At 37.0% G+C, this 26,529-nt stretch overlaps 1 protein-coding gene across 1 annotated transcript in view; it reads right to left on the reverse strand.

Moving 5' to 3' along the window:
• LOC109600906 (uncharacterized) overlaps positions 1-26,529 on the reverse strand; it is a 119,442-nt gene that overhangs the window by 2,192 nt on the left and 90,721 nt on the right. Inside the window, exons 2-7 of the mRNA XM_020017088.2 lie at positions 2,168-2,309; positions 1,509-1,576; positions 1,197-1,457; positions 602-1,142; positions 404-543; positions 42-275 (exon numbers count right to left, since the gene is read on the reverse strand). Coding sequence (XP_019872647.1) covers positions 42-275; positions 404-543; positions 602-1,142; positions 1,197-1,457; positions 1,509-1,576; positions 2,168-2,309 — 1,386 coding nt within the window. The remainder of the gene's footprint in view (positions 1-41; positions 276-403; positions 544-601; positions 1,143-1,196; positions 1,458-1,508; positions 1,577-2,167; positions 2,310-26,529) is intronic.

The following is a 26,529-nucleotide window of genomic DNA, read 5'->3' on the forward strand; positions in this document are numbered from 1 at the left end:
TATAGTATCTACACATTCTGGAAATGATTTAAGAGACGTACAGACTAAGGACTGTCTTCGGCAAGACGTCTTGAACTCCATCTCGTTGGAGCCGCTGCATCCAACCGACAAGGCTTGATAGTCTTCTAAATCGCAGTCTTCCTCCTCCGGTTGTAAGGGAATGTTGTTCATGTCTTCCATTGGTTTATCTCGTTTCTTCCTCCTGTCTTCTATTGGTACTGTTTGAACACTGTACTTTCCTAAATGCGGGCATTTTTTCGTATGTAAGTTCGTCGCTGAAAGATAAACCATGTTAGAATTTATCTGCCATCTATGAGACAATAGTAGATACAAATATATAATACAGATTTTTATACTAATTTCCTCCCACTAGTTAGAGTTTAGCTGTTATTGTAGTACTTACTTATAAGAGTAGTGAAAGGAGTAGTGGAAGGATCAAAGTTGGCACAAGCCTCTTCATTCTCCATCAACGTGTCCGACTGCTGCAACTCAATAACGTTGGAGTCGCGCTTGTAGAAGACCATGCAAACATATCCACTGTCACTAAAGAAAAATGAACACATTAATTCCAATACCACCACATTATGACATGATTTAGTACCATCCGGAAGTGACGTGGGCAACGATCTGCACCTTCTTGTGCTCCAAAGCCTGCAGTATACTGTGACAAACCACCCTCATTTCCGAATTCCGCCTTTGATCCTGACTCTCGAATCCGAATTGGAAGGGGGCGAACGCCGCCTGAGTTTGTACCTTGTTGATCTTCGGTGGATCATCGTCGAGGATCTTCAAGGTGGCGTTTCTCTGCGAGAACCGGTACGTCTTGTGGTGATCGAGGCTGAGCCACGTATGGTGGTCAGTTATCCATTCGGGGAACTTGCAACGATTGTGGTGGTTATCTACAGTTGTTAGTTTCATGGTACGACTTCCTTCGAAGGCGTTGCTCATCCCGCTGCACGACGCATCCGCTGACTGAGCAATGTTGTACACCACCTTCCCGTTTTCCACTCCTCTTTGATAAATGAAGCAGCGATACTGGTCTTCATCTGACGTCAGGCTCCTACGGCCACCCTGAGCCATCTTACCTATCAAATATCTGGTCGACCCCTCCTTCCACAACGCCAGGCAAATGAGTTCGTCCACTGCAAAACACAAACTTTACCACTAAGCCCTAAATCGTTTACTAACGAACGTACCATTGCTTTCGGAAGAAGGAATATCCGGACAAGCTTGATACTTGAAAACCATCCGCGAATCGTCGGTGCAGCTTTCCGCCTTGCTGGGCGGATTGCCGCACTCGCCGGCGCCTCGATTGTACGCGAACGTGAAGGGGGCACTCTTGAACGGACACGGGATCGGCTTAGTTTCCGGGTACTTCCTGAACATGCTGTAGAGCGGCGCGTCCCCGGTTATGCCGTAACAGATCTCCGTCATTGTCGATTTCATCTCGCAATAAGCTGAAACGAATCGATTAGCGAATCGTGCCGAATTAAATAAACGCTACTTACTCTCTTTGTATTGAAGCACGCTGCTGTGTTTGACGTGGATGGCCATGCATCTATAGCAATCGTCGTGCCTGAAATAAAATTTCGTTATTATGAATTGAAATTGAATTTGTAGCACAAATCCTAGGGAGAATTGGACGAAAAGATCTATATTTTGTATGTGTGTATGTGTGTGAGTGGGTATAGTTATATTTGGACGAAACCAAGTTTTTTTTTTAATTTCCTGTTTATGATGCACGCGAAATTCGTATTCACGTTTTATTAAATTCATTCGCATTCAGAGTTGCTGGCGCAAGGATATTGTATTATTTCCTTCACAATTTTCCTTGGTTATCTGCATTAAGATTTACCTGCCATCTCTTTGACAATAGCTTTACCTATTACAGATTTCTGTATTGATTTCTTCTCAATATTTTCTTTCAAATTTATATTTACAACATAAAGTTCAAGTTTGATATTAAATTCTTGCAAGTTAGAAAACTTATTTATATTGCACATTCATAATTCATAATTTTATTTATCTGTATTAAGATTTACCTCCCATCTATCTGACAAATGCAGAACAAGTGTTAATAAAGATTTCTGTACAGATTTCTTCTCATTATTATGGCACAAAGTAAATTATTTAACAAGTGGATGGATTTTCAGTGTTCTTAACTTACCTGTCATAAACTAAATATTTATCCACAGATTCTTCGTAACATTCTCCTTTGCTCTCCATGTAAGAGGCGTTGATAAGCAGGACGTTCTGCACGCCGCTTTGGAACCACCGGCCCCGCATCTCCTTCTTGAAAGTGCATGCTCCTGCAACCGGAAAACGAGGTTAGTTAATTAATAAAAAATGAGGGATCCACAGGTGATAACAGTTTGTATAATTCGACGAAACCTTTCTTGGCGCTGGAGGTTGGTGGAGTAGAAGGAGGAGGAGGAGGAGGAGGAGGTGCGGGGAAGAGCTAAACTGGAGGGAGATTAGAGCGATTATACACATTCAACGGAAACACATAATCCCCCCGGGGCGGTTATATCTAAGCAGCTTGTCGCCGGAAACTTACAGAATAAACTATTAAGGATCGGGCGCGGGTTTCCGGACGAATCAATACGCCGACGTCAAGTGTTAAATTTAATCCGCTTTAGTCGATGCCACGAGCCGAAGTAACGTTCAATCCGATTTCTGCCCTTTTTTCTCTGTTTTTCGCTTCATTTTCGTGCACTTTTCGCAATTTTTATCCCCCCACGGTTTTTTTGCGGGTACTTGGGTTAAGTTGCAGGCAAACTTGCCACGTTTGTAGTGTGACAAATTGAATAATGCAGTTTATAAAATAAATGTCATTTGTTTAAGTAATTAATTTTGAACAATTTCAAGAGTTTTCCGCCTAAAGCTCCGAACAAAAACATTGTCTTAGGAGCTTTCGATTAAACTTTGTCCTGGCAAGTCGTTAAAAGTTAAAATTCGACGAAACTACGATTAATTTGTGACGGGGACAAAAATGTACAAATTTGAATTAAACTAGAACAATATAATGTTTGCGTTAAAGTGCACGAATTGTGCCATAGAAACGGAACGGAAGGAACAAGATGAAGGAAAACGGTAAGTCGGCAAAAAGGATTTGTCGAAACTGATCCCGGGAAAGGTGTCTTAATGCCCGTTTCCAGGACGTCGCAGGAAATAACAAGCCGGACAGTTTGTTGTAAACCGTGTACAGATTTCGGCGCTTCCCGGACGCCGGATTACAGTTATGCAAGCTTTCCTCCGTTACAAAACGAATAAAAAAAAAACATAAATACACCTTCAGAGAAAATATACATCGGTTCTTCCGATACGGGTTAATAAAAATGCAAGTGAGGGTGTAAAATATCGCTGTCAAGTTTTATTATTATCAGTTTCTTATACACTTTTTAATATTCTCTATTTTATTAAAGTGAATTCCGCAAATTTTATTCGACTTTTATCGCCCCGATATTTTCTTATTGCGCTCATAAAGCCGGGCAAAATGTCTTTATATATTACAACTAACTTTTCGAGCGTCGAAATATAAAAAAAACTGCATTATGTCAGACTGTAAAACGGCACAATTATTTTTAATTCGAAATCGGCCTGTAACATGGCAATTTCACTACTCGGATTTTATATCTTCTGCACTTTATTGCCTCATACTGAAAAGGTTACTATTGATTATGCGCCCTCGATTTTTCTTAGCGACGAAAATTATCTGTCGGTTTTTCGTTTCGCTGTTAATGCCTCTTGCACGATTCATAATTTATAATGTGCAACAAGAAACTTTTCTAATAAGCTGTGTAATAAATCTCTTATTATAAATTTCTACAGTTCTATAAACTTATTCATTCGATTTTCTATAAAACAATTATTTTTCTTGATATATAGAAAATTTAGACCTTAGGTTAATTGAATTTTCACAATAAGTGACTTAAAATTAATTTTAATAGAATTTCTGGATAAGAAATGAAGAATTCTAGAATCCATTCCAGTGGTTTTTCTGTAAAAGAAGTACTGCACCTAATACAGATGAATTTTAGGTTCCAATAAGAACAAATCTTATTATATAGATTTCTAGCTAAATAGTGAAGAATTCTGAATCCAGTGCAGTGATTTTTCTATAAAGTTATTAAAGTGAAACTATGTAACTTAATCAGTATGAATTTAATCGTATGGATTATGAACATATGGAAAATGATCGTATGGAATTTGATCCAATGGAAAATGATCATATGGAATTTGATCGTATGGAATTAGGTCACTTTACGTTTTTAGTAATTACTCACGTTTTCAATGAATTTTTGAGATTTTAGTAGTTTTTTTAGTACATCGTTATATTTACATATATACTGTATGTATATATATTTCTTTAAGACTACCACTTGTAATTGTAGCAATCAATGCACTCAAGAAATTTCGAAAGTATGGCTCACTAGTATTTACTCATACGGGAAATTTTCTTCGAAACTAAATTGTTCGAGAGGACCGAAATTTCTTCCAATTTTACTGTCACAAGAAATTTATTTCACAATAATTTTCACATGAAATTTTTATAATTAAAAATTTTTTGGTTATAGAAGTATAATAATAAACAGCTTGTTATTAATAAAATTTAGGATACAAATGGAAAAAATCTTAAGGTTTTTGCAATAAAAATCTTAAAAATTAATATAAATAGATTTCTAGATAAGAAATGAAAAGTTCCAGGAACATTTCCAACAAAGACTTGCCACAACTGTCACTTTTTGCCCAGAGTTCTTCCAGTGTGCGATTAAACAAAGATGAACACGAAAAACCTATTATTATCCAGGTGTAGGAGTGAAACAATTAAAGAGGGAACAAACGAAAACTTCCACGACTGGAGGACTTAATAATACTTAATTATATTTTCGACATTGTTTAGCCGATATAAATTGATGTCTGGACCCTCGCAAAACAAGGATATAATTTCTATTACGGACGGGGAATAACCGAAACGTTGATCCCGATCCTCCGGGCTCGCCTCTTCTTTTTTCCTTGACGTTGGTAAATCGGGTTAATCCCGGCAACGTAATGAATCCGTCCAGGAACATCTGGTGCTTTCGACCTCCTCCAGCCAACTTTTTGCATCCGTATATATTAATTGATAAAGGGAAAGTTTCTTTTGCGGATTTTATAATATCGACCGTCCAATATTATTTTAGTGAACAAAGGATTAATTAACGGATTGCTCCCCGTTGGTTTTTCAATCGTACAACGCGCCGGACAAAGTGGATCCGGTTCTGCGTCGATTTCAATTGGGAAAACACTTCGCTCTAATGCCCGATTTCTCTGTACACAGACCGATTATACCGGCCAGATAATGGGTTCTTTATTATGAATCAATACGCTCGCATAAACGGCAACACAACGCCAGTAGGGTGATTTGGTGATTTGGTGATTCGGTGATTCGGTGATGTATGGCATTACACGCTCGACGATTCGCATCTAAATCAATCCATAGGTGCATTCATCCCGTCCATGAAATCGTTCAGAAATGTAAATGCAAACAGTGGAACAACATTTTGCCACTGTAATCGTCCCCTTTTCAGACTCCACGAACTCCGAAAGTGCTGTTGCTCTTTTAATAAGCACAAGTGTCTTTTGTTTCCGGAGCCTTTTTCATTTTTCACACTTCCCTTTTTAACTCTTGCCAAGTTTTGTTGCCTCCGCCGCCACCGCCGCCGCCGCCGCCGCCGCCGCCGCCGTTCGTTACGCTTTAATAGTTAATACATGTTGTGTAGGCGAAACTGTTCGTGAATTCACAAAGGATCGCATATAATACCGATAAACAATTTCTGTTGCGACATGGGAATACTTGGAGATTTAATTGACGAAAAGCCCCGTTCCCAAGGACCCGGAACAAACAGAATCCGTAACGCATCCGTTATCAAACTTTCAAAATTCGCATTACCTTCCACGATTTAATATTCCTTTGTGTGTTTACTTATATGGATGGAATTAAAGAAAAATTGCATGGAAGTCTCCCGACGCACAACATAAATTATGCATTGGTCTTGAGAAATAGACAAAAGATAATTTTGTCGTCGTCGTAGTCGTCGTTACATAGAAAAGGTTTTAAAACTTTATTTTCTATTTATGAATCTAAAGAGAAGTTATTTATAAGTTATTTATTACAAAATATTTAGAATTACAGCCTGAATTTTGTAAATATCATTTTTAATATACTAAAACATCTCTTCTCCAGAACTGTCAAAAGAATTTATTTGTATTAATTTTTAAAATATTTATCAGATATATATATAAGAGTTTTTTGAATTGAAGCCTGAATTTTGTAAATAATAAATTTTAAACATAAAAAACTTTCAGGAAAAGTTTCAGAATTCTTGAGTTCTTTTCCAGAACTGTTAAGAGGATTTATTTGTATTAATTTTTGCAATATTTATCAGAAAATTTTAAGATTTTTTTTGAATTAAAGCCTGAGTTTTGTAAATATCAAATTTTAAACATAAAAAGCTTTTAGGAAATGTTTCAGGATTCTTGATTTCTTCTCCAGAACTGTCAAGAGGATTTATTTGTATTGATTTTTAAAATTTTTATTAGAAAATTTTCAGATTTTTTCGAATTGAAGCCTGAATTTAGAAAGTATAAAATTTAATATATAATAACCTTCAGGAAATGTTTCAGGATGCTTGATTTCTTCCCCAGAACTGTTAAGAGGATTTATTTGTATTAATTTTTAAAATATTTGTTTAAGAGTTTATTACTTTTTTTTAAAAACTTCGTTACATTTTTTCTGTAATTTATTAAGCCAATGATAAAATTACGTCGATATAAAACAGTCGGACGGACTTTTAGGCCCTTAAAAGAACCGGACAAAGTACATTTTTAATAACCCACAACCCCCCCAATCATTTGAATAATGGACGCAACTGATTGGATTTCGACATTAAATTATTTACCGGATCCCGACTAATATTTTATTCAAAAATTAATTTAGCCCCGAATCAGATATTGCATTCAATTATCCGGACAGGAAATTGATAACATATTCCGTTGGGAAGAGAAAATGTGTTTTTTTTCCGGATCACAGTTCCGTTTGTGCGCCTATTTTTGTTGTTTTCCCGTTTCCATTGTTGGCGGAGGCCGGATGTTTGTTAATTAGCAGCAAAATGCATTCGCTTAATAATTGACTGAGAGTTTTATCTCCGAAACACTTCAATTAGTGTTCGCGTGGTTTTTAATACGTACACAATTACGTATCCAGTTCGTCGTCGCCCGGAAAAGAGTCCGGTTAATTCGGGCGTACGCCGGAAAACTAAATCGAAGACGACATTTTAATACGTGCCGGTGTCGATTCGAATCCGGGGCGACGGGCCGCGTCTAATCCGGCCCGTGCGGCGGCAATTAAATTTCTGTTTGTGATTCATTAAAGAGCGGCGTCGCGACGCCGCCGCCGACGCCGCCTTTCAGGTCCGAACGTGTACCGCGTCCGAATCCGTCCCACGTTTTTTCCCCCGTGTATAAAGATTATATCTCAGTCGAGGCAGTGAAACATTAATGGTTTTTTGATTTAAGCTCCGAGCGACGCCGTACATTCAGATACGGGGGGAGTGAAAAAATGGAAACAACCCCCAAACTCCCGCCCGACAACATTCGTCCTTTCCGTGCGTTCAACTTGTTACCCCGGTTTTTTTTTCGTTGTTTCTGTGTTATAAAAACACCGTTTTTCGGGGACAAATTTGTAATTGTAGCAGCACGATTTCCTCTTTATTTTTTATCCAGGACTCGTTTATCTAATTTTTTTGGTTATTTGTGGTAGAAAATGTTTTCCAATTTGAGCTTAAATTTTGTTAATATCTGGAGAAGTATTTGTCTCAAAGAAATATTATTGAACAAAGTCTAAGAACTTTTCATTTATCATCCAGAACTCTAAAGACAACACATTTATTTTATTTTTTATGTTATTTATTGCAAAACTTTAAAATGTTTTCCAATTTCAGCTTAAATTTTGTTAATATCTGGAGAAGTATTTGTCTTATAGAAATATCATTGAATAAAGTCTCAGAACTTTTCATTTCTCATCCAGAACTCTAAAGACAACACATTTACTTTATTTTTTATAATATTTATTGCAAAACTTTAAAATGCTTTCCAATTTGAGCTTAAATTTTGTAATTATCTGGAGAGGTATTTGTCTCATAGAAATATCATTGAACAAAGTCTAAGAACTTTCCATTTCTCATTCAGAACTCTAAAGACAACATATTTATTTTATTTTTTATGTTGTTTATTGCAAAACTTTAAAATGTTTTCCAATTTGAGCTTAATTTTTGTAAATATCTGGAGAAGTATTTGTCTCATAGAAATATCATTGAATAAAGTCCAAGAACTTTTCATTTCTCAACCAGAACTCTAAAGAAAACAAATTTACTTTATTTTTTATGATATTTATTGCAAAACTTTAAAATGCTTTCCAATTTGAGCTTAAATTTTGTAAATATCTGGAGAGGTATTTGTCTCATAGAAATATCATTGAACAAAGTCTAAGAACTTTTCATTTCTCATTCAGAACTCTAAATACAACATATTTATTTTATTTTTTATGTTATTTATTGCAAAATGCTTTCCAATTTGAACTTCCTTTTTTATTTTTTAGTAACATATTATTGATATATATTGTTAAAAAAGATATTTTTGATTGGATTAGTCCTTGCTAGAGTTCTGGATAAGAAATGAAGATTTCTACAGCATTTTTCCCAACGTTCGTTCCTTGTTCAACATACATTCTTACGTCTTTATTTAGACTATCCAAGGCTCCAGTTCGAAAGAACAACTCGTAACGAATATAATTGTGTGTCGCACGCCGTAAACTCGGTGGCTCGGTGGTGCGACGGTGCACAGGTGCTTCGGCAGTATCAATTTGGGGCGGTAATTTAACGCCGTGCCTTACATATTTCAGATTTATGGGCTGGCAGGCTTAAAATGTCGCGCATCGCATCCCGCGTAATTACCGTTCAGGTTCGACCCCCGTCCCGTCCGTCTGGCAACCACCCACACCCCGCTTCAAAAACGCGTCTCTCTATTAAACAACTCACCTGACGCTTCTTATTTTCTTTTGTCGGACGGAACGGAAAAAATGGTAACGTGGGGTCCGTATTAAATATGCGAACGGCAAATATTGTTACGGTTTCGGATCGATTGTGACAACATGTGGGAGGGGTTGCAGAGGGGGGTGAGGGAGTTGGAAAAACGATAATATTTACACAACGTATCCCGTTGTGTTTTTGTGTCGTGCAACAATTACAAATTTGTCCTCGAAAAATGGTCTTTTTATAACTCAAAAACAACAAAAAATAAACGGGCCAACAAGTTACTTTTACTGATTTAGGAAATTCAGGAGGAGGCTTTTCTAATTATTATTATTATTATTATTCTGTATTTAAATTATTCTCGTAATTGTTTCTTTATAATTGGGAAAGTTAGGTTAGGTTAGGTTAGGTTAAGTTAGGTTAAGTTAGGTTAGGTTTTATTAACTGTAAATGTTTCTTAATAATAGTGATGTGAGTAGGTGATCCTTGTAGAAAGGAAGTTATTTCAGTTGGGTCTCACACCTTCATTTACAGATCTTGAAATCAGGTCCATAAAAAGACCAAATCATCGTCGCAACACTTGCAAGTACCCAATTAAAATTACATCCAACACCAGTTCGAAAAAGGAACAAATAACACGACATCAAAAACCATTTACCCCAGTTGCAATGATCTTGTTCGTCTCCCAAAAGCAAAAGAGATACGAAACAACACGAACGCGGCAGAGTCCATAATAATAAAGTGCAAGGAGTAAAAACACAAATACAGAAACATAAACGTAACAATTCGCAGCCGTATTATTCCTCTGTGTGAGATATCTGCGCTGAAATATACAATAATGGGGGGGCCCTTTACAACAAATCGTCCCCCTTTTGCCCCCCCGCCCATCTCTCCATTCGGTTCCGTTGGAATTTTCGCCACGGCCCGGACTTTATATGGAGATTCGTTTCGCGTCGTGTTTTAACGTTTATTTTTCCAAGTTACGGTTACAGTGTGTTTCGGCTTCAATGTTCCATTAGTTTGGGAAATTATTATTCTGGTCGATTGATAAAAAATTCAGTTTATTGGAACTTCTTACTTTTATTTAGTTCGGCGGGGTGTTTTATGGAAAATAAAATATAAATTAGATTTCTGAATGTCAAAGGAAGTGTTTTTGGTTCAATGTTTTTCCTTTAAAACCGATACTTCTCTTGATTTTTACATAATTTAGTTTAAATTATAAAATGCATTAAAATTTTTCCAATAAATAACTCAAAAATAAAATTAATGAGTTCTTTTTAGACTTGTGGATAAAGTTCTTAAACCTCCTTTCATGATTTTTCTATGAAACAAACTTGAAAACTTGAAATTAAGCTCAAATTAGAAAATATCTTGAGACTTTTCAAATAAATAAGATAAAAAGTAAAATAAAAGAGTTCCCTTTAGAGTTCCAGACCAAAAATGAAGAGTTCTTAAATTTTTTCTCATAGTTTTTCTACAAAAAACTCTCCACAAGAAAATATGTTGAGATTTTTCAAATAAATATCTCTTGAATAAGAAATGAAGGAAATAAATACCACTCTAGATAGACTTGGTAGTAAATTTATTGGTTTATTATCGATTGGCAGTCGAACAAAACAATATGACTTAATTTCGGGTTTAAACACCGAAATTATCTTGCAATAATAATAATTGACTAGAAACCGATATTTTATGGCCAATTCCAGTTTCTCTGGTTTAGTTTATCGATGTTTATACGGAATCTGAGCAGTGACAGTGGATTAAAGTAACAATTAAATCCTGTCGTCTGTTCCCTAATGATAATTAAATTTGATCAATTAATTTTATCATTTCAAAATGGCCATTAATCCCCATTATTATTGATGCCGATCTGTTAAAATTAGATGGAATTAATGACACAGAAAATTAATCGGCCACGGTTTATGGGGCCATATAAAAGATATTAACTTTTTAATAATGAAGCCGCACGGTTTAAATGTATTGTTTTAATAGTGTAATTAAATTAGTCCTGGTCAACGTAATGAATATTAAGGCGTCTTAAACAGCTACATTTATAATGCTAATATCGGGGCAGGTTATTAAAACGCGAATTAATTATCTCCGTTACAGAAAAAAAAAACTTTCGTAATACTTTCAATTAACCCCATTTCTTTATGATCCAATCGGATTTCCCTTAAACACTGAAATAATTTAAATTAATTGACGCAGCAACAAAAAGTTCGATTATGTTATGGTAATTTAAAACAACATGGAGGCATTATAAAACGGGGGGTGTTCATTTCTGTGAGTGAGTGTAAATGGATCTATTTCTCTCCACATCGGTTTGTGTGCACGAAAACGACATTAGGACAATCGAATTTTGACTAAGACGTAATTCGATTCGTAGATAATACGTTTAGAAGACGAGCCAATACATTGTCTCACAGCCGATTATCGATCGGTTCCTGTTTTCAGTCGGGGGGGTGTGCTTTTATTGGTTTTTGCATAAATTTACGGGGAGACAGGGAGAGTTTACGCGTGACGAATAAAATTTGCACTTTTAAATGCACCACAAATTTAATTATTTATCCTCCTTCGCAATCTGAATATTTTATATTTTATATTTTTTTTATACGTGTAAATTGATGTACCTTACAAAAACCAACTCTTAATAATAAATGTCTAATAAACTCTAAAATAAATGGATTTTTTTCAGAATTTTGAATAAGGAATAAGGAGTTCTAAAACCTTTTTTAATGGATTTTCTAGAAATCAAATACTTCATCTAATATTCATCAAATTTGGGATCCAATTAGAACACTATTTGAAGACCTTTAGGAATAAATATCTAATAAATTAATAAAATTAAGAGTTCTGGATAAAAATGAGTTCTAAAACATCTTCCAATGGATTTTCTAGAAATCAAATACTTCATCTAATATTCATTAAATTTGGGATCCAATTAGAAAAAATCTTGAAGATTTAGAAATAAATAATTAATAAAAAAATTAAGAATTCTGGATAAAAAATTATGGTTTCTAAAAGATTTTCTAAGGGATTTTCTAGAAAACAAATATTTTACTTAATTTTTATAAAATTTGGGTTTGAATTACATAAATTTTAGAAGTTTTTAAAATTATTTTTTTTTTCGATTAAAGACTTCTTAGACCCTCACTAATGAATTTACTTCCCCCAATAAAGTATTTGTGGTATTTCGCAGTCTGACTTTTTTAGAGGTTTTTAAACGTAAAAATTAAAGTAACTAATACCCCGAGTTTGGGTAATTGTTTGTTAATTGGCACATCAATAAACCATTCAGAAACCATCCCTTAATAAAAAAAAATAGGCATTCGTTCCTCCCTCGCGAACGTAATTATGTGGCGATGGAAATAAGAAAATTAAATTTTACGTATTGAAAGGAGCCTTTTCGCGTTTTATTTTCATATTTATACGACCTAATAAAAGACGTCGGGTCTCTGTGAAAAAACCAACGGTGGAGGGAGAAGGGGGCCGTCACGAATTCGTCCCTAACATTAATATCAACCGATTTTTTTGTGTCGCGACTGTTTGTTTTTATGAATTTTAAATTTTCCACGTTTTAATGAAAATTCTTTTGATGTTTCTGCCCCCGGTTTCGCGGAGTTCATCCCGAAATCACCCTGACACAGTGTCTTCGCTTTGTCGTGTGTTGCGAGCGCTGATTAAATTATTTAAGGGGGTGGGTGGGTGTAGGTGGTGGGCTGGCAAAGGTGCATCTGAATTATTGGCGTGATGTTACAGGTACGATCGATATTTATTAGCGAGGGGGGTGTAGCGGGAATTGGGGGGGCGGCGGCTGCTCCCCCGAATACCAATTGAACCGTGTATCGGCTCTATGTGCACCCAACAATTTCATTTCGACCACAAAGGAGATGCAATCAGTATTTTTATCGGTGTGTGTTTCACTCAAGCTTAAAGGGTGCCTATAAAACAAGATACGTGTACCGAAACCCCCTGCGGTTAATATGGTTTTAATAAAGGCAAAGCGATCGATTTTAATGTGCCGGTATTTATTAACAAAACTACAGTTTGTTGCGATGCATCAAAAATCAATTTATTTATTATTTACGTTAAGTGGTGTTGTCGTAATGTCCGCCATAATTAAATAAACATTTTTCATCCGGCTCTGAGTAATTATCATTATCCAACAAACACACTAATGGAAACTTAATACATTAAAGGACCATTAAAACTAATTTTACTCGAATCGATACCGTTGTCTATTTCTTTGATGATAAAAATATAGAAAAACAACCCCTAAAATGTATTGCGCATCACTCTTCATTATGTGTGTTTTTATGAGGACGCGGTTAAAAGCAAAAGGCAGCCACAAAGTTTATTGCTCGTCTCAACACGCCACGAATATCTGATATTTTAATTATTATTACGTTCTGTGTTTTAACCCCTTTTATGAACTTCTTACCCTTTAAAAAATTACTGGGACAATAAAAACGTTTGAAATTATGCAGTTGACGTATTTATGTTGATTGTAATTGTCTCGGAACATGAAATAACTAAATTATAAGTAAAACGAGGACGAATCAACAATGGAATCGTTAATGTTAAAGTTAAAATGGAACGTTGCAATCGCATTGAGTGATTCACAATTGTTTCGATTTCATAATAAAAGAGAAAAATTTACGATCGAAACAGGCAAAAACGAATTTTAAGCTCCCAGATTTATTCTACAATGAAACAGTCAACAATAAATGAAACTACTTAAAGGATTTTTGGGCTTTTGTATCGCTGGTCAACATTTTTATCCTGCAAATAAACGTACTGAACAATGAAAAATACTAAACTACACTAAATAATGAAAAAAACCTAAAAAGTAACCGATGACGACATCTGGTAGAGAGTAGGAAGGTTAGGAACTAAGCAGATTCCTGTAATTTTTGCGTCTCCAAACAATTGTTTAGTTTATTTGACCTTTCTAAATTGGTTTCCCACCCAATTAAAAAGTTATATTTGGTGAAAGATACCCAAAGCTGATTGGCATCGAACACGAATTGTTCGGCTGACGTCTTTATGGTTTACTTCCACATCCAGCCGTCCAATGGATCCGAAATCGGCGGTTGAAGGGGGCCATTCAGTGCAATTGTTTAAACATGATTAGTGTATGGTTGACGGGTATTGTGCCGTCCCGTATCAAATCACGTCGGAACAAACGGCCGGTCCGCCATTCACGTCAAACACGTAAACCGAAACTTGACGCGGACCGGATTGATTATTTCGCGAACGCCGAAACTTAATAATTACATTCAGGAATTCCGTCGTAATACCTGCAAACGCATGGAAAGTTTCTTGATGCCAACCCCTTGGAAATAGTTGGCAGTATATCATGGTGTAATTACGAAATCTGGCCGCCGCATCGGCCCCCCTCGGGGACTGAAGGATTGTGTACGCTCCCGCACCCCATGGCCCGACCCCGCATTCGGTACGTGGCCACGCTGTGGGACTGATCCACTCTTGTCGTCGAACTCAATTATTCGGATGCTGTTATCTTGTTTATTACTAGCCCGCAATTTTACTTTTGTCACACGTTCGCAATTTGTTTTCCGATTTTGTTCCATTAAATAAAACAACCCCGTGGAACCGGTGCAGCGAAACCGGCAAATGTGCCGACGCAGTCTTAATGGCCTTCCTGATGAGTTTGGGCCCTCGCAATCCGAGACAATCCGACCGCACCCCCTCGCCTCCCGTCTCCCTCGCAATGATGACATCAGCGTGACGTTTAAAACCACCCCCCCCCGCACACCCCCCGGGTGACCCGTGTCATCCCACGCCCGGTTTAAATGTAAAATTCCACCGCGTCAAACTCATGTCCCGGAAGATTTCCAGCGGAATTTTCATTATCGTGCCACGTTTTTGTTTTTCGGACCGGCACACACACACACACGGACCGCACTCATATCGCATTCACGACCATCTTAGCCGTGGAGCACCTGAAATTTTCATGGAGCCGCCGCCCGGGCAAATCATCGTCTAAGTACACAGCCATTACCGACGCTAATTCGTACTTTGAAACGGAGCCGGAGGCCGAAGGCACACTTAGGCGGCTCATTTCACTTTAAAATGCCCCGGAATAATTATTATTTGCGACACGGGAGCGACGCGGGGACAGGGCGACACGTGAATTATTTGCCCCGATGCTAATTCGAGACGTTGACTTCGATTTGCATAACACAAGCGACGAGGTGGGACACATCTGATGGTGGTTTCTTGACTACTAATTGATTTTAAGGCCGAATTTTTGGCTATTACTAAAGGGTTTGAGATGCTCCCACCACCACCAATCAGTTTCACCCTTCAAAGTCTCCAGAAATACAAGTAGAAAATATAATGAACTGTTCTGGTGGCAGCAAAGGCTTAATTTGGGAACAAAATTGGGAAGAAGTAGTTGCTTCCTAAAAAAAATAATAGTTGCCACTCTTAAAAATGCATAATTCAGCTGTATATGGTAAAATAAGGTGCATCTGGTGGTGGTTTCTCGACTACTGATTGATTTTAAGGCTGAATTTTTGGCTATTACTAAAGGGTCTGAGATGCTTCCTTCACCATCAATCAGTTACACCCTTCAAAGTCCCCAGAAATACAAGAAGAAAATAAGATGAACTGTTTTAGTCGCAGCAAAGGCTTAATTTGGGAACAAAATAAGGAAGTAGTAGTTGCTTCTTAAAAAAATAATAGCTGCCACTCTTAAAAATGCATAATTCAGCTGTATGTGGTAAAATATGGTGCATCTGATGGTGGTTTCTGGACTTTTATTTGATTTTAAGTCTGAATTTTTAAATATTATCAAAGAGGTAAAGATGCTTTAGTCGCCACTAATCAGTTTCACCCTTAAAAGAATCTAGAAACAGGAGTCAGAAATTTGATGAACAGTTTCCGGTGGTGCCAAAGACTTAAATTCAAAACAGGATAAGAAAGGAGTAGTTAGTTCCTCCACCAACAGAGGTTTTCACTCTTAAAATTGAACTCCTTGGCTGTATATTAAATATGATGATATCTCGGTTAGTAATAAATCCAAAGACGACATTCCAGAGTATAATTAGGAAGTCATAACTAGTTCATATCAAGAGTCGGTTTCCTCGCCTTAAAATAAACGAGAAACCGTCACCAAAGAGACGTTGACACGTTCAACGGCAAAATAGACACGACTGGCAACTTATTGGAATTCCAACGGGCGTTGTTCGCAAGGTGTGTTTGTTCGCACAGAAAATACGCGACCGCCGAAAAACCGCCAAGAACAAAACTCCGCACTTAATATGTACTAATACAAATCTCGGCTGACACTTGCCAGACAGGCGAGACCCGAAATTAACGCGGGAACTAATGCGAACTTCCCATTTGTGACAACGTTTTGTCATTCGCGCGCCTGGCAGACACATCCAACGACAACTTTGCTAATATGCGCGTCGCCCGAACGACATGCCACTTTCAGACGTCTACGGCCCTACGTGCGGTTTTAGGGTCCGTGTTTTTTATGATTAATAACCGACACGGCAGCCTGGGGGATACGCCTTCCATGTCTGGTCTCACCTGGAACAAAACAAAAGTTTGTTAATTGCGTACTTTAAATTATTGTCGCAGCAAGGACGAAGGACGGGGGTAGGAAAACTGCTCAATTCGCAGTACATCTAGGGTTAATACAATCGAGGGAAATTCGGGTTGGCGGCACTTAAACAAACGGAGAGAAAACGATCGGCCCCAATAAAAGAAACTGATAGTCGCGGCAATAAAAGACCACTTGTACGAGAAGAAAAAGGGGGCACGAAGGGCGTATCGATACCTAGTCCACTCCGATTGATATTTAGTTGAGTGTTTCCCCCCTCCCGGACTGTTTCGAAAAAACTACAACACTGACCCTAATATCGCAACGGTTGGGGCATTTTAGCAAATTGTTTCGGCCAGACTAAATACAGATATAGTGTCGGCAGTAAACTATGCTGTAAAGGTAACTTTAAGTAATTGCCAATTTGGACCGGGGAAGGCGTTTCTTCGGAGGGAACTTCCAACCCTCCTTGCACACCCTCGATTGGTTCCGTCGGAATATTAGATGAATTGATGGAATTGCACTGGAAACAATTCGATGCACCATCCGAATGATTCCTCAAGTTTAGAAGCTTACAATTCATTAAACCCCGTCCCACCCCCGCCACGTAACAACATAATAAAACCGTCAACTGAGCACTCCCATAATAACGTCCTTATCAGCAATCAAGTCGGAGACAGGGACGCTGAAACGTAATTAAAACGACTCAACTCCTCAGACCGTCGCCTTTCATCACTTAAAAACCCCGACGACGTGAAAAACGTAAAGTTCGACCGACGATTGGTCCGGGGGGTTAATTTAAAGCCGGCAGTTTTTAATCGTCCCGCGAATCCGGCACTAAACACCGCCGCAATCCCTTTTTAATAACGGATCCTTTCATCCCCGACCAAGTACATGTGTTCCTCTTTTTTTTTTTTCAAATCCCCGCGTCTATTAAAGTCTAGTTCTTTATTACCTCGAAGGGTTTCTAAATAAGACACCAGCTGCACGGTCCGACAAGCCGGCATAATAAGTGCCAACTTAATTGGCGAAAAAACACCACTATGTTGTCTTAGTGTCGGAAGTTTAATTAAAAAAGGGGTTAGGGGCGTAATTATTCGAGGGCTGTTTTATATATTTATTTTACATTAGGATTCGGTTCTAATTTTCCTGAAGGACATAAACGTGTCGCACATTATGGCGCGAGGAATAAATTACCGCGAGGGGGGAGGCGAATTAACAGGTGTCTTGTGTCTTTATGCGGTTATTCGTGACGGCGTGCACACGAAAACAATTTAATTACTCCATTACGGGCCGTCTTATCTCGTTCCCATCGAGTTCCGTTGTTCTTTGTATCAAAAACAGGCTCGTAAAGTCTCTAGATAATTTTTTACACCCGAGTAATTGTAGGTATTCCGTAGTGGTCGATTTTTAATAATTTTTTAACTTTGTCCCGGTCCGGAATAAAATTGTTTAATTCAGGGGTGGAAACGGGGGGCTCGCGAACTATGCGTAATAAAACTAGGGTGTGACGTGTCGTTATATAGGTTTTCAAGGTCGGGAAGCTCATTTACGACTTTACTTGACCTCAATCTGGTACACGGGACGAGATACGGCCCCAATTGGATTAGGAGCTGTAAAAATAAATACGCGGGGGCGCATTAATTTGAGCACACTCGCATTCGCACTGATTAAAAAGTTGATTCGGCCGTCGTTTGGTAGCGGGACCGCATAATCCGAAATTGAATAACATATTTATAAAGCGGGGAACGGACCGACCGCAATATCCAGCTGATTGTCTGCAAATGAAGGCACGTATACGGAACAGTAAAAACAAAAGAATCCGGGACTAACAAACAGTAAACAAGAGCCAGTATTTTAATTTCATACATGGTTTCGTTTATTCGGATCCCCCGTTTCGGACGGGACATAAAAACTTGAAAGCGGACTCTGGACTTTTTTCAATTTCGACGGGATAGAACTGGGTCACGATTCCGCGAGCCATCCACATCTTTAATGCGGCTCGCAATATTTTTCATTATCTTTATACACATTTTTTTTTTAATCGTGTTACTGTGTAATCAGAGCCGCTCATTTTCAGCCCTTTGTTTGGTTATTAAAAAACGGAGGATTCTAAAGAGCCAAATTGGGACTTACTAGTCACATTGATTTTCCTGGCCTCGCTACTTTAATAAACTTAATAAAGTGGAATCTTAGTTTTTTGTGAGGGCCCCAGGAAACGTAATTTAAATTGAAAAATTGCAGGTTTCGGATTGTGCTCTTCTCATGCATCCATCCGGATGAAATTAAACTGGATTAATATTACCTCTCGTTTATTTTAATGGTAGTTTTATTAAAATTACCTTTATTACCGTTGCACGTAAATATATAGAGTAAAACAACAAGAATGTGGGATTATTATAATGAACTGTACAGGTTATATTCAATGTGTATTTAAGCAAATATTTAACTATTATGATTCGGCCAATTTCTAAATGCGATTTACAATCATCAGCCATTTATGTTGTTTGTTAAATGTAATTCGCAAATGTGGTAACATTTATTACTGTATTAAAATAATTACCAAACATTCAATTAACTAAAATAATAACCGTATATTGTTTCAATTAATATCCCATTTCCGCTTGTGTTTATTCAAAATTTTAAAAAACCCCCGGACCAAAATCAATGTCCGGGTCCGGGAAACCGGGTGGTTTTATTTATTTTTCAAATTGCATTTTTCCCGACGTACAATAGACTGTCGCGCTCTGTGGAAGATATTGAAAATTTCCAAACAAAAGTCCATTGCACAAAAATCAACGGAGAATATTTGCCATAAACAATGTTTGAAAAATGAATACGCAAAATGAATTGTTGTTTCAAGTGAATTGGTTTTGATCTATTTTATGTTTATAATGTATTCGACATGTTCAATCGGTCCAACAATTTATTTGGAAACGCGAAACTTATCTAAATTAAACACAAACCCATCCTCTGTGCAATTGATACTTTTACAACGCATTGTTGCGCCACATAAATCGAATAATCACAAAATTCGTCGGCGAAATTTATTTGAAATCGACAAAAGAACACTACAATTCAAAACTAATTAAAAAAAACCATTGTTCTCGTGTTCCAAAAAGTCCTAACTCGTTTGTTTTTTATTCTAACGGTAAATTAATAGTGGAAATCAACTCGATGACATCAAAAACCATTAAAACGATACGTCACATGTCACATACTTATTTGGTGTCCTTTATTAACCCCCTTTACAACCCCTTTTATTTAATTAAATTGTTTAAATGTTTTAAAAAAATAAAGTAAATATGGTAACGGAAGAGTATAGACGTATATGCTGGTAAAAAAAGTGTGGAACACTAAAAATAATTGAGAGGACGTCCCTTGTACAATCCAGATTTGTTTTCCTGTTCCAAAAAGTCCAATTTCGTTTGTTATTCAATATAACGGTAAAATACCAATGAAAATGAACTCAATGACATCAAAAACCATTAAAACGATACGTCACATGATATACTTATTTGTTGTCTTTTGTCAACCCCCATTACAACCCCTTTTACTCAATTAAATTGTTTAAATGTTCTAAAAAAATTAAAGTAACGATGGTAACGAAAGAGTATAGATGTATATATTAGAAAAAAGAGTGTGGAAGACTAAAAATTATTGGAGGACGTTCCTTATACAAACCAGATTAGTTCTCATGTTCCAAAAAGTCCAATCTCATTTGTTGTTCAATATAACAGTAAAATATTAGTGAAAATGAACTCGATGATGTCAAAAACCATTAAAACGATACGTCACATGATACACTTATTTATTATCATTTGTCCAACCCCCCGTCCAACCCCTCTAATACAAGTAAATTGTTTGAAGATTAAAAAATGTTAAAAAAATTAAAAGGTAATGATGGTGACGGAAAGATATACATGTATATGATGTAAATAGAGTGTGTGGCACTAAAAACAAATGAGGGATGTGTCCCCCGCACAACCCAGATTCGAGCTCCGGCGATTACCGGCGTCGGAAATTGCAGGCACAATTAAGCAAATGGCGCGGTTGCGGACGGGTCCCTCGCCGTTTCGCAGCTGTCCATTTCTTTGCCGTGCCCCCCCTTTCCACCCCCACGGGGCCACCGGCGTCGTCGTGTTTCGGCCGCCCGACAAAAAGGATTAGCACTGATTGTGGCGTGTTAAATTGGATTAAATCCGGGCAAACGTGCGAAATGCAGACAACGTTCGTTTTTGCATTTCACGTCCGACGTCCGCGGATCCGGCCGAGGCTCTTAAAATGAATGTGTGCCGTACGGGCACGGACGGCCGGAGTCCGGCGCGCTCGAAAAATTTAATTTCCACGGAGCCGATCGTCCTCGTCTTTTGTTGTGCGCCATTGTTTTTGTGTTTGTTCGCCGCGGATCGGATTAATCGAATTTTTAAGCCCGGATTTATGGAGGACGCGTTCACCGCCCTCTCCCGCCGTTTCCTTTTGTCCGGACGTCTCCGGCACGATTGTCCGAATTAATTTTTACGACTCAACCTTGTACGGCATTCATTAGTGTTTTATTTGTTGGGATTTATGCGATTGTTTCCATCCATGAAATGGATTGTTTTAATTTGGGGGTGGCGAAGGGGGATTCGAAAAGGTTTTAACATAAAAATATGTTGTAACGTATCATTTTATAGGTATTTCATGTCGGAAAATCTAACCTTAATGTTAATTTGCATGTAACATTAATTGCAAAAGGAATACAATAAATCACAATTATAAAAATACAGATTTCTTGTCAGATAATGAGTGAATTAACTAATTAACAATGTACAAAAGTAAATAGTGATATATGGGTGAAGTATAAACGTTGTTGTAATTCCTGAGCCCAGATTTATGGGGGTCGATTTACTTCTCTTCCTTTGTTCTGACATCTCAAGCACGAAATTGAAACGGAAGACGCTTTCCGATTATTCAAATTAATTTTTAAGATTCAACTGTGATCGATATTCATTAGAACTGTATTTATATGAATTTTTACAAACGTTTCCACAGACGAATAAAATAGTTTCAATTAGGGGTTGAAAAGGGGGCTCGTAAAGATTTTAAGATAATATCTATGTTCTGACATGTCATTTTATAGGTTTTTGTGGTCGCAAAATCTAGTTTTAATGTTAATTTGCACTTAACATTAACGACAAAAGAATTACTATAAATCACTCGAGTAAAAATACATTTTTTATCAGATAATTAGTAAAGTAGCACATTAACAAGCACAAAAGTATATATGTGTGTTGTATAAACGTTGTTGCAAATCTTAACCTCAGATTTATGAGGGTCGATTTACTCCTCTTTCTTTGTTCAGGCTTCTCAAGCACGAAATTGAAAGGGAAAACGCTTACTGATTATTCAAATTAATTTTTACAATTGAACTTTAATCGATATTCTTTTGCTTTGTATTTATGGGATTTTTTTCAATTGTTTCCAGTGGCTAATAAAATAGTTTCGATTAGGGGTTGGAAAGGGGGTCCCGCAAAGGTTTTACGACAAACTTATGATGTGACATGTCGATTTATAGGTTTTTGAGATCGGAAAACATAGTTTTTATGTTAATTTGGGCGTGCAAATAACTTGAAAAAAGTTACAGTGACTGACAAATATAAAGGGTGATGTATCAAGTTAACAACATACAAAGTAAATAGTGACATATGGGTGAGGTATGAATGTTGTACGTGTTCGTTGAAGTACTGTCCCTAAACAAACCCGGTCCCCGGTTTATTTGCAGTTGTTTTGCATGTCGCGAAACTTATCGGACACGGTTCGTAGCAGGCGGAAAGTGAATCTGAACTCGACAAACAATTAGTGGCTCGTCAGCGCGGCGGCGGCGGCGGCGGCGGCGTCGGGCCCGGGAGTTTCGGGGTAGGTGGTTTTGATTGCGGAGCATTAGTATTTGTTTGGATTGTCGGGTAGGGGGTAATAGAATATTAGATTAATTAGTGCCCCGCCTTAATTAGGTGGATACACAAGGTAATATTTGTGCCAAGTTTGTCGCCCCCGCCGCCGCCCGGTTAACGCCGGGATTTCGGCGGGAGTCGCGCGCGCCGCCGCCGCCGCCGTCTCATTTCAAAATGTAAACTCCGGGACCGAGAAAATTGCTCCGGAATAGGTTACGCAAACACGATAAATCCGGCCAACCGCTCCGTGTTTGTACAACGTAATAGGTATCGGTTTTCTTATTTCGTTTGCGCCGAAACGCGCCCGGATTGTCTCACTGTCTCTCACTTTAATTGTCTTTTTTGTTGGGCGCCTCCCCCACCGCCCCGGCTCCGAGTACCGAACACACTGGCATTAAAACTAACTGTTTAACTTTCAAGTAACTCGACTGATATTTGTATTAGTCGGGGCTTCGCCCCCCCCCCTCTCGACCCCTCCTTGGTTCCACCCCCCGGGGGGAAGCTCGCCCATTTTATTTACATTTTTAACCGATTTCGTCCGGGACAATATGTAGCCGTATCCATCAACGAATATTTTTTACTTCCGACAAATCAATCGTATAAATCCGGGGGCCGGGAGAATGGGCACATTATCCTGTTTTCTCCCTGTATCATTTCCCTTTAAATATCGATCCAACGTTGCGGATCAAAAGTGTCTTTTTATTACCTCTGGTAAACATAATAGTAACAATTGTTTATAAACGTTTCATGTGTGTATTTTTCAGACATGACTAAAAAGTGGTGTGAAAACATGAGCATAAATGGCAAATTAATTATCCTGAAACGGATTATTTTTCAAACAGTCGAGCAGACTTTAAAAGCAAACAGCACACAAAGTCATTAACATAAAATCAATAAATTAATTAAAATTTAATGTGGAATAAAGCACACGAGATACAGCAGTTAACAAAAACTACAAACAATATAAATTTCCTATTATATTTAATTTCATGAATATGCAGGAGGCCAAGTTATATTTACAGTTTATATTTGTAACAACAACAGCCGATAGGGGATGTGTGTGCTCATCATGAACATGAACGTATTAAAAACACACCCCTTGTACACCGTTCGTCTTTTGAAGAGGATAATTTTAATTATTTCAATTTATTTAAACAAATTGAAATTGAATTTTTAATGTTATATTAAACTGTCACATCCACCATTTATTGAAAATAAGGCGGAGCATCCACCATTCCTTCAAAATACACCGGACATGTTAAATTGGCGCATCCACCATTTATCGAAAATTGCATAGAACATTCACCATTCTTTCAAAATACTTTTTGTTGAAAATATTCTGTAGTTCACTGTTTGTTTAAAGGAAGTAAGTTTTAAGAAACAATGTAATGAATTAGTAAAATAATATTAACATTGTTAACATTTCATTAACATGAAAAAATAATACTTGGTCTCTACGAACAGTTCCACCCTCCTTAGTATATTCAAAATAAATGAACGAATAATTTCTTGTCATTTTTCTTTAAAAGCATTAGTAAGTAAGAAAATTCATAAATTATGATACAAAAATTAGTATTATTTTATGAGTAATTTATCGTGGTTCATTTGTTTTTGATATTTTATGCAGATTAACTTTAAAATTAGAATTTCTAACCCCGAAAACATATTAAATAATACGTCACAACATGGTTTTATCTTAAAGCGTTCTTCAGCCCCCTTTCCCACCCCTAACTAACAACTATTTTTGACGTTACTGAAAATAATTGTAATAATTAAGATAAGTACAGAGGTAATAAGTAACCAAATAGATGAAGTCGTAAAAATTAATTTGAACAATTGAGAAGTATTTTTGCCACAATTGACCACGCCCCTTTTTTTGACCTTGATTGCGCAGAACTCCGTTTCTTATTACATGCGCAGTTGATAGGTTATTTGTCCAGCTACGGCGGACTGTTAATATCCAAATAATATTACTGGTCAAAATAAAATCTGTATTAAAAATCTGGGAAGTGTATTTATTACAAGATAATATGCAAATTACACAGCAGACAAATAACATAAGTCATCCTGAAAGCGGACCTTAGATAAACGTTGATTTAATGCCGGTTTTTACGGGCCGAATCGGCGATGCAATAAACAAAGAAATTTTCTTAAATCTTAATAACCCGCAGGCTCGGCTTTACGGTCGCGTAAAACGGCTCGTAAAACTGACCGTTCGGTTTTAGTGTTATTGTCGAAAAATATATTGGAAAATTCTTTTTTCCGGCACATTCTAATCTTAATTGTCTGCGGGCTGTAAAACTCCCGATTTACGGTCCTTGTTTTGCTTAAATTTTTAACGCCGTTTCGGGCCGTGGGGTGGGAGCGGCCGAAAATTGAATGTAATTACGATTAACCGCTGCAGGACGAAAAAAAAAAAAAAAAAAAAAAAATAGTGGGCAATTACCTGCGACGGTTTCGCCGAGGACGATTGTCCTAATTACCGTTTCGGATTTTTCCGGACCGTTCGCCCCGTTTTTAACGCGACGAACCAAGTCGTCATCTGTCTTAATTTGAGTAATTAAAAATAAACATCACGGCCCCGCCGCGCACTTTATTTCAATTAACCGGGAATGGACCGGCGCCGAAAAAATAAACATAAATAAGGAAAAAAACATTTACATTCATTCTCGTTAATGCGACGCGGGGACGGAACTCCCCCTCGTATCGTATAAAATTGATTAATAAATTAAATCTGTAGGAAATTCGTTAATGGAGTGGACAACAAAACGATTTTTGGGTAGGGGGGCGACAACAGAAAAAATCACGTGTAAATCGATGAATAATCGCATTAGCGATCCGGCCCGGATTTTGGCTTATCGGCTCCGCAACAACAATCGATCTGTGATTAAAACTCGACCACGGTTTTAATTCAATTTGTTGTTAATAACGTGCGTTTATTTATTGCCTAAATAAATTCATTAATCGGCAACTTTTTACGTCACAGGAAATAATTTTGTGCGGGCACAAAACTGGGACAAAATTTCCTAATTAGACTGTCCAAATTAATTTTTACTGTTCAACCTCCTTAGCCATTCATCAGTGTTGTATTTATAGGAATTTTTACAATTGTTGTCAATACTAAAAAAATTGTTTTTTATTAGGGATGAAAAAGGGGGCTGATGAACGCTTAAAGATAAAACCATGTTGTGACGTGTCGTTTTATAGGTTTTTGGGGTCGGAAAATCTATTTTCAATGTTAATTTACATTTAATGTAAAGTATAATAAATTACTCATACAATAACGAATATTTTTTATCAGAATTTGTGAATTGGCTAATTAATAAATTTACAAGAGTGGTTTCTTTTTTTTTCAACCAAAGTTTATGGGGTTAAATTTATTATTTTCCTTCTGTTCTCATAAACTGAAGTAAAACACGCTTTTTAAATGTTCAAATTTATTTTTACAACTTAATCTAATTAGTCATTTATTAGCACTATATTTAACTTAATTTTTACAATTGTATTCAGTGCTGAAAAAAATAGTTCTTAATTAGGGGTCAGAAAGGGGTCTCATGAACGCTTTATAATAAAACCATGTTGTGATGTGTCATTTTATAGGTTTTTTAGGTCAGAAAATCTAGTTTCGATGTTAATTTGTATGTAATATCAAAAACAAATGAAGTATGATATATTACTCATACAAAAACGCATATTTTTTATGCCAATTCGCATATTATTGGCTAATTAATAAATTTACAAGAGTATTTTCTTATTTTTTCAATCAAGGCTTATGAGGTCAAATTTATTATTTTTCTTCTGTTCTCATAAATTGAGGAAAAAAAAATAGTTGTTAATTAGGGGTGGGAAAGGGGGCTCACGAACACTTTAATATAAAACCATGTTGTGACGAGTGATTTTATAGGTTTCTGAGGTCAGAAAATCTAGTTTCAATGTTAATTTGCACGTAACA

Source organism: Aethina tumida, chromosome 6 (genome assembly GCF_024364675.1).
Source record: "Aethina tumida isolate Nest 87 chromosome 6, icAetTumi1.1, whole genome shotgun sequence".
Classification (NCBI taxonomy): Eukaryota; Metazoa; Arthropoda; class Insecta; order Coleoptera; family Nitidulidae; genus Aethina; species Aethina tumida.